Genomic DNA, 12,937 nt, shown 5'->3' with positions numbered 1-12,937 from the left:
GATCGGGTTGGATTTTCCTGCTCCTGGGCCTGGGTGGCAGAGAAGAATGCATCCGGACCTCCGGGGTCTCCGGAGCCCCCTTCCTTGGCTTGCTGGCAGCATGGGGGAGTGGAGTTGCAGGGATAAGTTCCAGGCTAGGCAGTGGCATCGCAATCAGGTAGTGACGAGGGTGGCCAGAGGGCCGGGTTTGTCCTCGGGCAGCGAGAGCTGAGTGCGCGCGCGGGATAGGCGGCCGGCAGCCGTTGGGGCACGCTGCTGGTTCCCAGGGGCCAGACTGACGCCGCTGTGCAGGCTCAGAGCGGCAGGGCCAGCCTGACACAGCCAGGCCCCGGCGCCCACCATGAATGCCAAAATCACCAAGACCCCCACAGGGAGCTTGCAACAGCAGCGTCCCACACGCCCAGGAGCTTCCACAGCTCCGGTGCCACCACGCCCTGGGCCGATGGTGCAACCCTCACGCTCTGGGTCGGGGGTGGCGCCCTCTCGCCCTGGGGCAGCGCCCTCTCGCCCTGGGACCGTGGCGCCCTCTCGCCCAGGGACGGCGACGCCCTCTCGCCCAGGGACGGCGGCACCCTCTCGCCCAGGGGCATCCGAGCAACCGGAGAATACAGGACCCAGGATGCAGCAGGATGCAGCCTCAAGGATACCCAAGGGCCAAGAGAAGTCCTCCATCCAACAGCGTGCTGAAGGACGGGCCAAAGTCCCGCTCAAATTCAGGGACAGCTTCAAGCGTTTTTTCTTCTCGCCCAAGGGGATATTGAAGATCCTGAGGCTGGTGAGTAAAAAGAGCTGGTGCTGCAGGGTGGGTGCAGCCTTGGGGAGTGAGTCTCAGGGGGCGCCACCTGCGGAAAGCTTTCCGACTTCCACTTGCCTCACCTTTATTTCCCTTCTTCCCTTGCTCCTTACCCCACTCAACCCTTATTACTAAACCAGCGCTCCTTTGCCGGTCTTACTTTATATTTCTCACATTTCCCCTCACAAAGGGAATTAGGGAAACAGTGAAGATAAGAGCAGAAATGTATAAAATAGCATACAAAACTCAGAACTGTCCAAAATTGATAGAACTGTCCAAAACCAGTGGCCAGTATAACAGGGAAAAAAGGGTGAAGAGAAGACATATATTTAAAGTTATGCACCTGACAGGGAAAATAATCACAAAGGATGAAGAAACTGAGAGGATCCCTAGGAGTATTTTGCAAAACAAATAAACCTAAATGAAATAGCTTATTTTCTAGGAAAATATAATTATCAAAACTGACCCCAGAATTGAGAAAAACCTAACCAGACCAATGTAAACACAGAGTAAAATGAGAATTAGTCAAATGAGTATCTTTCAAAAATATATCAGGGCCAGATTTTTTTATACATTAACTCTTTCAAACTTTCAATAGGATGTAATTCTGATACTATTGAAACTTTTTCAAAGAATGGAGAAAAAAGAAGCCCTTCTGAATTATTTTTTCAAAGTAGTATAGCACTGATATCAAAAACTGACCAAGTCAGAAAAAGAAAATAGAAATTTCACTTGTATCAAAGCAACAATTGATCGAGTTTTGGAATATAGGTGAGGTCTGGAGCCAATGACCAAGAAAGAATTCTTGAGACATCTTTGGCGCAAAACGGTGGTTTTATTAAAGCACAGGGACAGGACCCATGGGCAGGAAGAGCTGCTGCCCCAGGCCTGTGAGCAGTGGCTGATTATATACCTGGGAGTTGGGAGGGGTTTGAGGATAGTATACTCCCTAAGGAATTTTGGAAGCAAGGTTTCCAGGACCCTGAGTGGGCCAGCTATTGTTGGGAAAAAGTCATTCATTACTGTCTAATAAAACCTGTCAGGAGACCCTTCAGATGTATATCTGAGGGTCATGTGCTTGGGGGATAATTGCCAACAGTATCATGAAGGGTTTAGAGATAAAGGAAATTTCTAAAGGAGTTTTTATATGTTAAAGTTGACTTACAGGATCCTGGGGGTCTAAGATGGCCTTTTGCCCTTAGCAAAGTATAAACATCAAGGCAGTTGAATCCCTAGAGGAATGAATGTCCCTCTGCCTGTTTCAAGAATTTGTCAATGTGTTATCCTGAGCTTATGCCTTGTCCTCAGCTAGTCTTCTGTCCTCCCATCACAAGTATTAATATATTAGCAGAAAATTTTCATTAGTACTTTTAAAAAATACACTGTGATGATTCAATATTAGGACTTTATTAAACTAACCCAACATACTATAGGTAAAAGGAGAACAAATTAGGAGATTATATCAAATAAGGAAAATAACACATTTGACAAAATTTAACCTTCACCTCTGATTGCAAAAAAAAGAAAGACCATTAAAATAGGAATACATAGGTACTTTATTGACATTATAAAAATAAACCCAAAAGTCAGCATCATATATAATTAAACATCAGAAGTATTCCCATTAAATGAGGAACAAAGAGGATGCCCTTATCAATACTGCTATTCAGTATGCTAATCATCACAATTAGACAGGAAAAATAACAGTTGAAAAGAAAAGGCAAAATACATCATTTTTTTCAACTGATATCACTGTATTTCTAAAAAACTCAAAATCAACTGGGAAACAATTTAGAACAAGATAGTTTCTACTGGGATCGCTGGCTGGTGCAGCGGTTTGGCGCCTGCCTTTGGCCCAGGGTGTGATCCTGGAGACCCGGGATCGAAGACCACGTCGGGCTTCCGGTGCATGGAGCCTGCTTCTCCCTCTGCCTGTGTCTCTGCCTCTCTCTCTCTCTCTCTCTCTCTCTCTGACTATCATAAATAAATAAATAAATAAATAAATAAATAAATAAATAAATAATTTTTAAAAAAAAGATAGTTTCTACTAATTTGGTACATGATAAAGGTTGAATTTCAGATAAGAGGGGATAATACTGGTGTTTCCCAATAAATGATGTTGGGATAATCATCAACCACTTGAAAGAGAAAAGTGGGGAGTTCTACTTCTTTCTATCAAAATCCATATATCCTTGTATATACTTCTTTCCAATATGAAATATACACTGTGAACAGTGGTTACTTTTCAGGAGCTAGACTAGGGTTGGGTTGAGGGAGAAGAAAGAAACGAGTTATTTTTCATTCTTCCATACTTAATGTGCACTTTTATTGTTTCCATGTATTATTTCATTGCTTGGAAATATGAGAAATTTGACCAATAAAATGTATGTGCAAAGCAAAAGAGGCAAGTGCAATATAATCAGATTTATATTCTAACAGTCTATGGGTTTGCTTTGTTTTTTACTAGCCCATGTGCATTAAAACAAATCCTGTTTCTTTTATTGCAGGGTCTTATCCTAGGAGCATTAATTTGTTTCATCATTGCCAAAGCCTATGAGCCGTATATAGCCATCACAGTTCTGGAAATGTGCATCGTTCTTTTTTTTATTCTAATATATATGCTAACCCTTCACCACTTGCTGGTTTTTTTAGATTGGCCCTTACTTGTAAGTGTTCATTTTCATAATTCAAATATAAGCTCTGCACTCGGTCCCAGAGTAAAGTCTCTCCTCAAGTGAAAACAAAAGAGCTATTTCTCTGTACAAGAACATAACTCGAGTTGGCGACAGTGTTGCCCTGGTGACAGGGGAGAAACTAGCTTAATACTCAGAAAGATTCCTTGGCCACCTCTGTCCATAGCACCACCAATACACACACCTGCTTCCATCACTTATGGCACTAAACACATGGTACTTTGCAGCCTGTCCTAAAGAAAATTTCAATTAGTATATTCAATAGGTAAACACACTTCTCATCTATTGCTTGTAAAACAGCACATGCTTCTACTTTCCAAACAGCAGCTACTCTAACAGATTTATAAACATTTCCCCCCTGCATTAACAAGAGTTGGAATGGTAAAGTTGTAGAAAATTATTACATATACACCCTGAAAGATTGCAAGAGTCAATCTTTTCATGGATAGTAAGGGTCCATAGTCCCAAGGGGGTGCCACATGGTGGAGTATTCAAGAAAAGACACTGCATTGCCTTCCTCAGTAGCTTTTTCCAGAACTTCATATTCTTTACCAACTGACAAATTCCTGAAGCTAATCCCTCAGGTCTCAGATAAATCCTATTTATTGTGGAGCATGGGGTTAGGCATCCTCACACACTAGAGAAGGACTACCGTTTTGTCCAAATACAAACACCGGCCCACTTACTGGCCCAGCACCTTCCTAGCTGTGTGAATGTTAGCCTCATTTTCTCCATCTAGGAAATTCAGTGGAGGAAAAGAACAATCACAATAACTACCTCATAGAGTTCCTATAACATGTAAATGTGTTTAAAGCAAACAGCACAATGCTCAGCATAAAGCCAACACTCACAAAGTGTCCATCAGACCCCATAAAGTAGTCAGATGGCTTTTACCATTTCATCTTGCACCGTAAACAATCCTAATTCAGAGGTTGGGCCTCTCTTACATCCCACTTCTTCTAGTAGTGGTACCTTCTTCTAGTCGCCAGGTAGGATTGGTTGCTATTCAGCTAAAGCTCAAAATATGTTCTTGAAGTGTGTGAAGGATTTTCTGAAAAAGCTGCTGAGCTCTCTATCCCACAGAATGCAGAGCAACAGAAAGCAGACAAAGCAAAATATGAGCAACTCTAAGTGGACATTTGGAAGACCCTCTTAGTTTATGGAGCCCTTATATAAGGATAAAGAGGTTTCTGAGGGGAAACTAAAATCTTTGACCATGGAGATTTTTAAGAAGGGAAGGTAAATTAACCATTTTGAGCACACAGCATGTACCAGATACTTTTTCATATGTGTTACCTTATTTAATCCTCACAACAACCCAGTGAAGTTGTAGCTCAACAGATAAAAAGACTAGGTGAAGGAATGAAGTTGCCCATGGCCATATGCAGTTATATAGAAAACTCTGGCCCAGCTTTCACCCTGACTCTTTCCAGACTTTTTGCCCTATTGCCTTACGGTGGTTTCTCTGTCTCCATCCTCTTTTCATTGTTATCCTCCTTGGATTCTCTAAATTTTATGTTCTCTGTAATTTCCCCTGTTTCCTCGTGATTTCCTTAAAATGGGACCCAGAGGTGAACTGATTATCCTGGAGGGTGGGTCCAGGTCCTTGGGGCAAGTGACTGAGGACTTCACAGCCAGCAAGGTCAGCACTGTGGCCAGGAGGAATAGAGCCCTCTGAGGAAAACCCCACACACTGGAAAGCTGGAAAGCTAGAGGGAGCCTCAAAGCACCATGCTTTGCTGTAGGGGCCAGGGAGAGTATCTAGGAAGTGTCTCAGACAAAGGAAAGAACTGGGGGCTCCTAAGAATGAGCCCGGAAAATCCTAAAAGAGGAACTGCTCTCACTGTGGTCACAGATGGCTCAGGCCAGCTTTTATAGAATTGCAGGCCTTTGGTCAATTCTGAGAAAGCCAGGCCCTCTTTTGCTATCTCCACCCTTGGGTCACAGCATTCCCTTTCCTTTGGATGACTCTGGGAGCCCAAAGAGTGATTCAGAGCCCCTGCCTTTTTCTTACTGCTGTCCTCCCATCTATGGCCCAGAGTCTGGAACAGCACATGGATATGCCTGGTGAGCTCCTAGGAGCTTCATGGTTGGGAAACTATGAAGGTCACTCAGTTTTTCTGATGCCCAATTCACTAGCAGCACACATACTAACCAACATAGTTGCTCAGATGGTGTGTGATCTAATGGACTAGGAAGGATTTTTTTAAAGACCCATCAAAATAGGATCCAAAACTATGTTCTCCTGTCCTGTCCCTTTCTTTTGGACCTTCCCTTTCAGATTCCATGCAGAGAAGGACATATGACATTACTCAGAAGGATAGTTACCACTGGGTGGTAACAGGGAGGTCTTGGCACGGGAAGCGATGTGCTGGTTTAGTGACAGGATTGGTGTCTAGGAAAAGACTACTTGTCATTTCAGAGAGTAGGTGGACTTGGAGATGTGTTGGCATCAAGCTGCAAAAGTCCCTTGGGACCTTATGGAACTGTGGGAAGCCAGAGAACTTATTTCCTACTGTCCCTGCTTCAGGGCTTCGTACAGGCTCAAAGGCCCACCCATACACTAGAGGCATCCAGCATGCACAGCTGCCACTTTTTCAGCCCTTTTCTCCTGGCAAGATGGTTTGGTGCCCTCAAGGCATAGCATTAGGGTAAATAGTAGTGATTTTAGGTGGCAATTTCCTTAAAGGCTCACATGAGTATAGAGTTCCTTATTCCTATATTCCCATTCTTGTTTGGCAAGGGGCTAATGATGAAAACTCCCAGCAGGAAAACAGAAAATCTTTGATAAATCAGGGCTTCAGACGCTCAGCAGGGCAGCATCAAAGACTACTGTCCTCACTTACAGACCTGCTGAGATCTATGGACTCGGGGACCATATTTTGGCAAGGCCTCCTTCTCTGGAGAGATGATGGAGCCTAAGCTTGGGACTCACACTCCAGTCTCAATTGTATCTTGTTCTTGGAAGGCTATGCCAGCAACCCTGACACCCATGGGTCCATCCATCTCTTAGCCAGCCCTTGACTTGACATCATGGGTCTGCATCAGAGCTAGTGAGTATACAGCTTTCCTTACCCACCCACCCCCCATGGTGGGGTCACTGTCTTCATTTTTATAATACATTATAAATTTTACCCATTAATCTAGTGTCATCTGTCAACATCCCCAAGAAGAGTATGAATTGTAATTATCGTATGAATAGCTCATATTTTTAACACTTCTACACTACAAAAAATATCCAATATGGTCAGAGAAACTGTGTTCTGGTCAAGCAGATGTTTTTGCCAATAGAAAGTTGGGGGTTTGGGGGGTTTTTTTGTTTTTTTTTTAAAGAACATAATAAATATTTTAAACTAAAACTCTACAGAAGTGATGATTCCAAAACTACCAGCAATATCTTTACATTTATAAGGAGGAAGCATCAGCTTTAGAATATCCCCTTCAAATAAGCTTAATGAAAAACCACAGTTCTGGTCATTTCTGATCAGGCTATGCCATGTGTTTGGAGAACTCCAGGCACAAATGGAATCAGTGGGAGTTGCAGAAAGTTGAATACTATATAATGTTTATTATACACAAATTCATATTACAAATACCACATTTTGTGAAACAAGTTGTAAATGTTTACATTTTTCTCTAATATTCAGTGATATTTAAAAATAAGCATTCATCATTAAAGCACCTTGTTCTTTCCCAGTTATAATTCTACACAATTTTATCTCAACAATTTGGAAGCTTTATGGAAAAATAATAATCAAGTAACAAATCCATCTCTCATTTTAATCAGAGGAGGCTACCTGAGTTAATTAGCTATTTAGTCAAGAAGAAAAGAAAAAGATGAGTAAAGACGGCAGGTGGTAAGGTTCAGCTGCAATTTTACTCCATCAAAGAGAACATCTCTCTTTCTCTCTCCCCTCCTCCACCCCCCACCCCTGTCAAAGATGAGACCAACAGCAATGATGTGTCTAAGTCAAAAAGGAGGAGGGGGGTTAGTCCAGAGAAGACCTCTGGATACTCAAGTCAGGCTGCAGTGGGTTGAGCAGCCCCAGGCATGTTGCTTAGCTACCTGTAAATTGGGGATAATGAGAGTTTGTGAGAATCAAATGAGATTAACACCCTGGCACAGAATGTGACACAGGAAGTGCTCAAGAGAAGTGAGCTACAATAGATTGTTAGATACAAGGCAAACACATTAGCTCCAAAGGACAGTTCAGGAGAGCACTTTCTTGTGAGCAAGGACCACAGTAAACTTTAGTAAGGACAGAGTAAACACTAATAAGGACAGAGTAAACTCTAGTACTCCAGTGAGGAGATGGAATCATAGGGAGTCAATGACTGGCTAGCGAAGCCTAGTCTACACTTGGTTTATAGTGTTATCATCTAAATTCTCAACCATCTATGGCCACAGCTAATTTTTATTTTAAAGAGTTTACATTCTGCCTCTTAGTTGTAAGAGTCCTTGTTCACATTTTTTAATATCTTGGTTTACACCATCCTAAAGGACTAAGCTTCTTGCAAAACTATAAAGCACTATACCTGCCCCACTGTTGGCAGACCTCTCTCATTCAGCCCACAGAACCCAGCTGGATTTTACTTCTAACCTTCACCAGCCCCGCTCTTTGTCCCCCTTCCAGTGTTACCCACTGGGTGTCCAAATAATTAGCGCCCTTCGAAGAGGCAAGTCAAAAGATAGGGCTAGAGCTCCTTGCTCAGCAATCCCAACAGGAAGAACACCTGAAGTTTGCAGAAAGTTTACCAACTGTGTACATTTTGAAGGCAGAGATCACAAGTCCACACTTTAATGCACTCCCACAACCCACGATGCCAGGTACTTAGCTGGTATTTTCAGATTCATTATACCATTTAATCCTCAGATCAATCCAATGAATCCCAGTCACTATCCCCATCTAAAAATGAACATGTTGGCAAAGAGGAATGATAAAACGTGTCCCAGGTCACACATCTAGGAACTGGCAGGCCAAAAGAGTTCACCAACAAAACACACTCCTACCTTACATGTTCCTTACCATTTTGACCTTCCATAACCCATTATTCACAGAAAATGTCCAAGATGGATGGTGCACTTCCAACCTTGGGGATGATAGTTCATTTCCTCCTTATTTGAGTGTCCCTGATGGAGGCAATAGTGAGATGAGTTCTAATTTCCCTCCTTGGCAGATATCGAGTGTTAGGCAATTTAATAAACCTCTCTAAGTTTCTGCTATGTCCTCTTAAGATAGGGATCATAACAATACTGAATTTGGAGGGTACTTGTGATGGTTAAATAAGGTAATGACTGGGAAATACCACATTGAAAAGAGCTTCATCAGAGCCATTATGATTCTGTACACTGGATGGCAGGGATCCTTGCTATATTTTGGGCAGGGGCACCAGACAGACTGACACTACCAAGTCAAGACATCAAGACTTAAGGACTTAAAATGTATTCCAATTAGATATCTGGGCCCTATCAGGGTTCTATCACCCTGGACTTTTGACTTATCTCCCCACACTGGTGCCACTGACACATTGAGTGCCCACTTTTCCATTACTACTCTATTACCAAAGCCCAGCCTTTGCTTATCTTCAGAAGTGGCCCCCATCTACTTATCCTCACCCTTTATTTAGCACACAAAACAGAAGATTGTGCTAGCAGTTAAAGAACTCAGTACTGAAATCCAGAAGAAAGGATAAAGGCAACCTATAGATGCCAGGGCAGACTCAATTCTGGCCATTTCTTAGGAAAGAACAAAAGCCAATACCATAGGCATTCACTCTAGAATACCAGGCCTGCTCCTCAGATGGGTTCTTGCCTTCTTGCAATTGATATGTGACTCTCCAGAATAAATATGACCCAACTAACTTCCAGGGTATCTGTTCTACCTGCAGGTTTGGGAATGCAATTAAATCAGTAAAGTACTAATCTAAAATTTAATTTTATATTAAAAATATATTATGGAGTAGAATACAGAACTGATATTAATTTAAAATATAAGATTTTTGAAAATCATATTTATGAAGATCTGATTTGGGTAGGTGTTTTTCACACTCACTTCCCTAATGCCTTTAAGGAGCATGTGATGGGAATGTTGTCAACTTTTTTTTTCTTTTTTTTTTTCAATGGGATTCTTTAATGAAATTAAACCCAGTTATGCTGACAAAGTCCTATCCAGTACCTTAAAATAACATAAACTTGTCATGGAAGGTGCAAGAACTATACTAACAGTTCCTCTTAATAGTAATCAAAGAGAAAGTTTTAAAAAGACTTCCATCCTTAGATGGGTAATTGACCAATGTAAACATTTTATGAAAAACAAATAATATTTTATGAAATTACTTTTTTACATAAAGTTGATAGTTTTCAATTCTGTATTACAGGATCTTATCAACAGTATCATTACAGCTATGTTCCTTTTAATAGTTGCCATCTTGGCGATGCAAGAAATGGAAAGAAGGCATTTATTCTATGTTGGAGGGGTAAGTTGAAGACTTCATAACCCCATTTAGGAATAGTATTTTAGGGGTGTCTGGGTAGGCTCAGCTGGTTAACCATCCAACTCTTGGTTTCGGCTTAAGTTGTGATCTCAGGATCCTGGAATCAAGCCCCATGTCAGGCTCAGTGGTCAGTGCAGAGTCTGCTTGAGATTCTCTTCCTCTACCTCTGCCCCTTTCACTTGTGCTGGCTCTCTCAAATAAATCTTTTTTAAAAGATCAGTATTTCAAAACTCTGCAAAGGGAAACTGGCAGACCATTATTACTTCATTTACATAACATCCTTACCCCTTCTCCTTCTTGCACGGACTTCTTCAGAAGATGTGAAGCTGCATAAACTCTAAACTCATGAAAATCTTCATTCTAATACTCATCCTCCAAATAGGTACAGACTCCTCTTTTGAGAAACGTACACACTATTTTTTGAAATGTTGCAACAAAATGTTCTTGTCTCCAAATGGGACTTTGATTTTTTTGGACTAGAGAATTATATTTTAAAAGCACATGAAAAGAAAAGCAGATGAACAGGGGGAAAAAAGTGAATGGCCGAGCCTATTCAGGAAGGAAGGAAGGAAGCTCCCAACATGTGCCCCGCACATGCCAGGCATGCTCTGACTTAATCTTTACAATTCTCATTTTTACAGATATGAGAACTGAGGTTAAATAGTTTACCCTGGCTCACAAGCCTGGGACAAGGTGGGACTCAAATCTTCATCCTATGAAGAGCACGAGAAGTGGCCGATTAAATGCTTTGAAGATGGAGGGTGGGAAGTGGGGAGGTGAGACTTTGGTTCAAGAACTTAAGCAATGAGGGATCTCTGGGTGGCGCAGCGGTGTGGCGCCTGCCTTTGGCCCAGGGCGCGATCCTGGAGACCTGGGATTGAATCCCACATCGGGCTCCCGGTGCATGGAGCCTGCTTCTCCCTCTGCCTGTGTCTCTAACTCTCTCTCTCTCTCTCTATCATAAATAAATAAAAATTTAAAAAAATATTAAAAGAACTTAAGCAATGGGAACAGAAATTAATCCAGAAAAAAAGGTTTGAATTCTTTGAATTTGTTCCATAATCAGTAAATATCTGTCAGTCCCATTGGATTGTGCCAGGCTCAATCTTAGTGTTGAGGGTAGAGCCCCTTATCCCTATAGGAGCTCACAGATTAGCTGGGGCAAGACCTATCTGGGAAAAGTTCATTCAAGCAGCCAAAGATTAAGAGACAGTAAAGACAAACATCCAGAGCAGGCAGGATTTGAGGAGCATCTAGAATCTTGGGTGCTATGGTCTGCTCTTCCCCATCAGCTAACTCAGCCACCCAGCCTTCTCTTACCTGGGAGGGGCTCCCACCCTCTGGTCCTCCATCAATTCCTACCAGGAGCCCCCACCGCACCCCACTGGTGTCCCTGCCTCTGGTTCTGTTCACCTCATGGCCACTGCAAGTGGGCTTTCTGAATCTGGCACCTGGTATCTCCTCTTACGGTCCCAAATTCTGCACTTCCTAGCCTCAACTCTGTGCCTCCCCTCACCAGCCCCAGAGGTCTCAGCCATACCACACTCTCTGGAGACTCCTGCCCTGTAGTTGAAGTTCTCTTCCTCCCCGTTGGTCCTCTTGGGAACTCCCTCCTGCCCTTTTCAAACACAGCCCAGGAGTCCTTTCTACTAAGGGCCTCCTCAGGACCTCATACCTATCCAGAGCCTCCTAGGCCAGTTCTTTCCTCTGGTCCTTCCCTGGTGCCTCAGGCATCAGGAGAGGTCATTACTGGCAGCAAAGCTACCATTTCCAAATCCTTTTCTCGGAATGGCAAAATGTGCCACAGCATCAGCTAGGCATAAACCAAGAGATAGTGCAGGGGCAGAGGGGCAGGCGGCCACCTGCAGCACCCTGGGATGGAATATAAAAGGTTGCGGCTAAGCTGCAAAATAACCTAGCCTTTCCCCTCCCACATATGGTCTTATGTCTGACAGATCCAGTGTCTCATGGCGGCAATGGTGTGTATCCTGGATGCGATGCTGGCCACCAAGACCATGAGGGAGAAAATAAAAAGATTCCTGGGAATCGAATTAGACACCAATGCCTCCCTGCTCCTGGAACCCATCCCTGAAAAAGCACAGGGAACCAAGTCATTCTGGACGCTATTCTCGAAAGCACCCACACCGGCACCCGTGAAAGCAGACACACCGGCACCTGGGAAAGCACCTGCGAAAACAGGCACGCCGGCACCCGCGAAAGCACCTGAGAAGGCACCCGCAAAAGCGGGCACGCCGGCACCCGCGAAAGCAGCCTCGCAGGCATCCACGAAAGCACCTGCGAAAACAGGCACGCCGGCACCCGCGAAAGCACCTGCGAAAGCACCCGCGAAAGCAGCCACGCAGGCACCCACGAAAGCACCCGCGAAAACCCCCACCTCGGACTCCAGGCGCACACCCACCCAGGTGTCCTCAATGGTATCCTCGCGGCCATCCTCGGGGCCCGCATCCTCGGTGCCATCTTCGCGGCCATCCTTGCGGACACCCGCACGGACATAAACGTTGGTGCTTCGTCCCTCTCGCTAATCCCAGCACTGAGCTTGCATGCTGTCGCCCATCCCGGCCCACATGCGATCATAAAATCAGGGCTGCTAAGTTGGGACCATTTTACTTCCTCGTGTTGCCTTGTGTAAAAGTCGAGTTACCTTCTTCCGCGGCCGCTGAGCCCGGCGCGCGGCGCGGGACGAGGTTGCCCAGGGGCGGGTGGCCAGGGCCCTGACCCGGGGACGGGGGGGGGGGGGGGGGGGGGGCGCGCCAGGGCGGGGCGGGGGCTCCGGCTCGCAGGTGTGCGGCGCTGGTGGCACCGGCCCGACACGCCCCCAGGTGAGGCCGCAGCCAGGTGAGGGCGCAGCCGGGTGAGGCCGCAGCCGGGTGAGGCCGCAGCCAGGTGAGGGCGCAGCCGGGTGAGGCCGCAGCAAGGTGAGGCCGCAGCCGGGTGA

The 12,937-nt window shown here is 44.5% G+C and overlaps 1 protein-coding gene across 1 annotated transcript; it reads left to right on the top strand.

Annotated features, from left to right (window-relative positions):
* Window positions 1-34: 34 nt before the first annotated feature.
* On the top strand, window positions 35-12,608 carry CMTM1 (CKLF like MARVEL transmembrane domain containing 1). Its single transcript, XM_025426363.2, has 4 exons — window positions 35-775; window positions 3,301-3,459; window positions 9,865-9,963; window positions 11,937-12,608. Exons 1-4 carry the CDS (start codon window positions 341-343, stop codon window positions 12,495-12,497), a joined length of 1,254 nt encoding a protein of 417 aa, XP_025282148.1. The 5' UTR covers window positions 35-340; the 3' UTR covers window positions 12,498-12,608.
* Window positions 12,609-12,937: the final 329 nt, after the last annotated feature.

Source organism: Canis lupus, chromosome 5, assembly GCF_003254725.2.
Source record: "Canis lupus dingo isolate Sandy chromosome 5, ASM325472v2, whole genome shotgun sequence".
In the NCBI taxonomy this organism is placed as follows: Eukaryota; Metazoa; Chordata; class Mammalia; order Carnivora; family Canidae; genus Canis; species Canis lupus.
The sequence above is the reverse complement of the archived record's forward strand: the minus strand, read 5'-3'. Positions and strand labels throughout refer to the sequence as shown.

Coding starts and splice junctions, on each gene's coding strand:
- CMTM1 (XM_025426363.2), top strand. CDS start 341: ATGAATGCCAAAATCACCAAGACCCCCACAGGGAGCTTGCAACAGCAG. Junction 776..3,300: donor TATTGAAGATCCTGAGGCTG/GTGAGTAAAAAG, acceptor CTTTTATTGCAG/GGTCTTATCCTAGGAGCATT. Junction 3,460..9,864: donor TTTTAGATTGGCCCTTACTT/GTAAGTGTTCAT, acceptor TCTGTATTACAG/GATCTTATCAACAGTATCAT.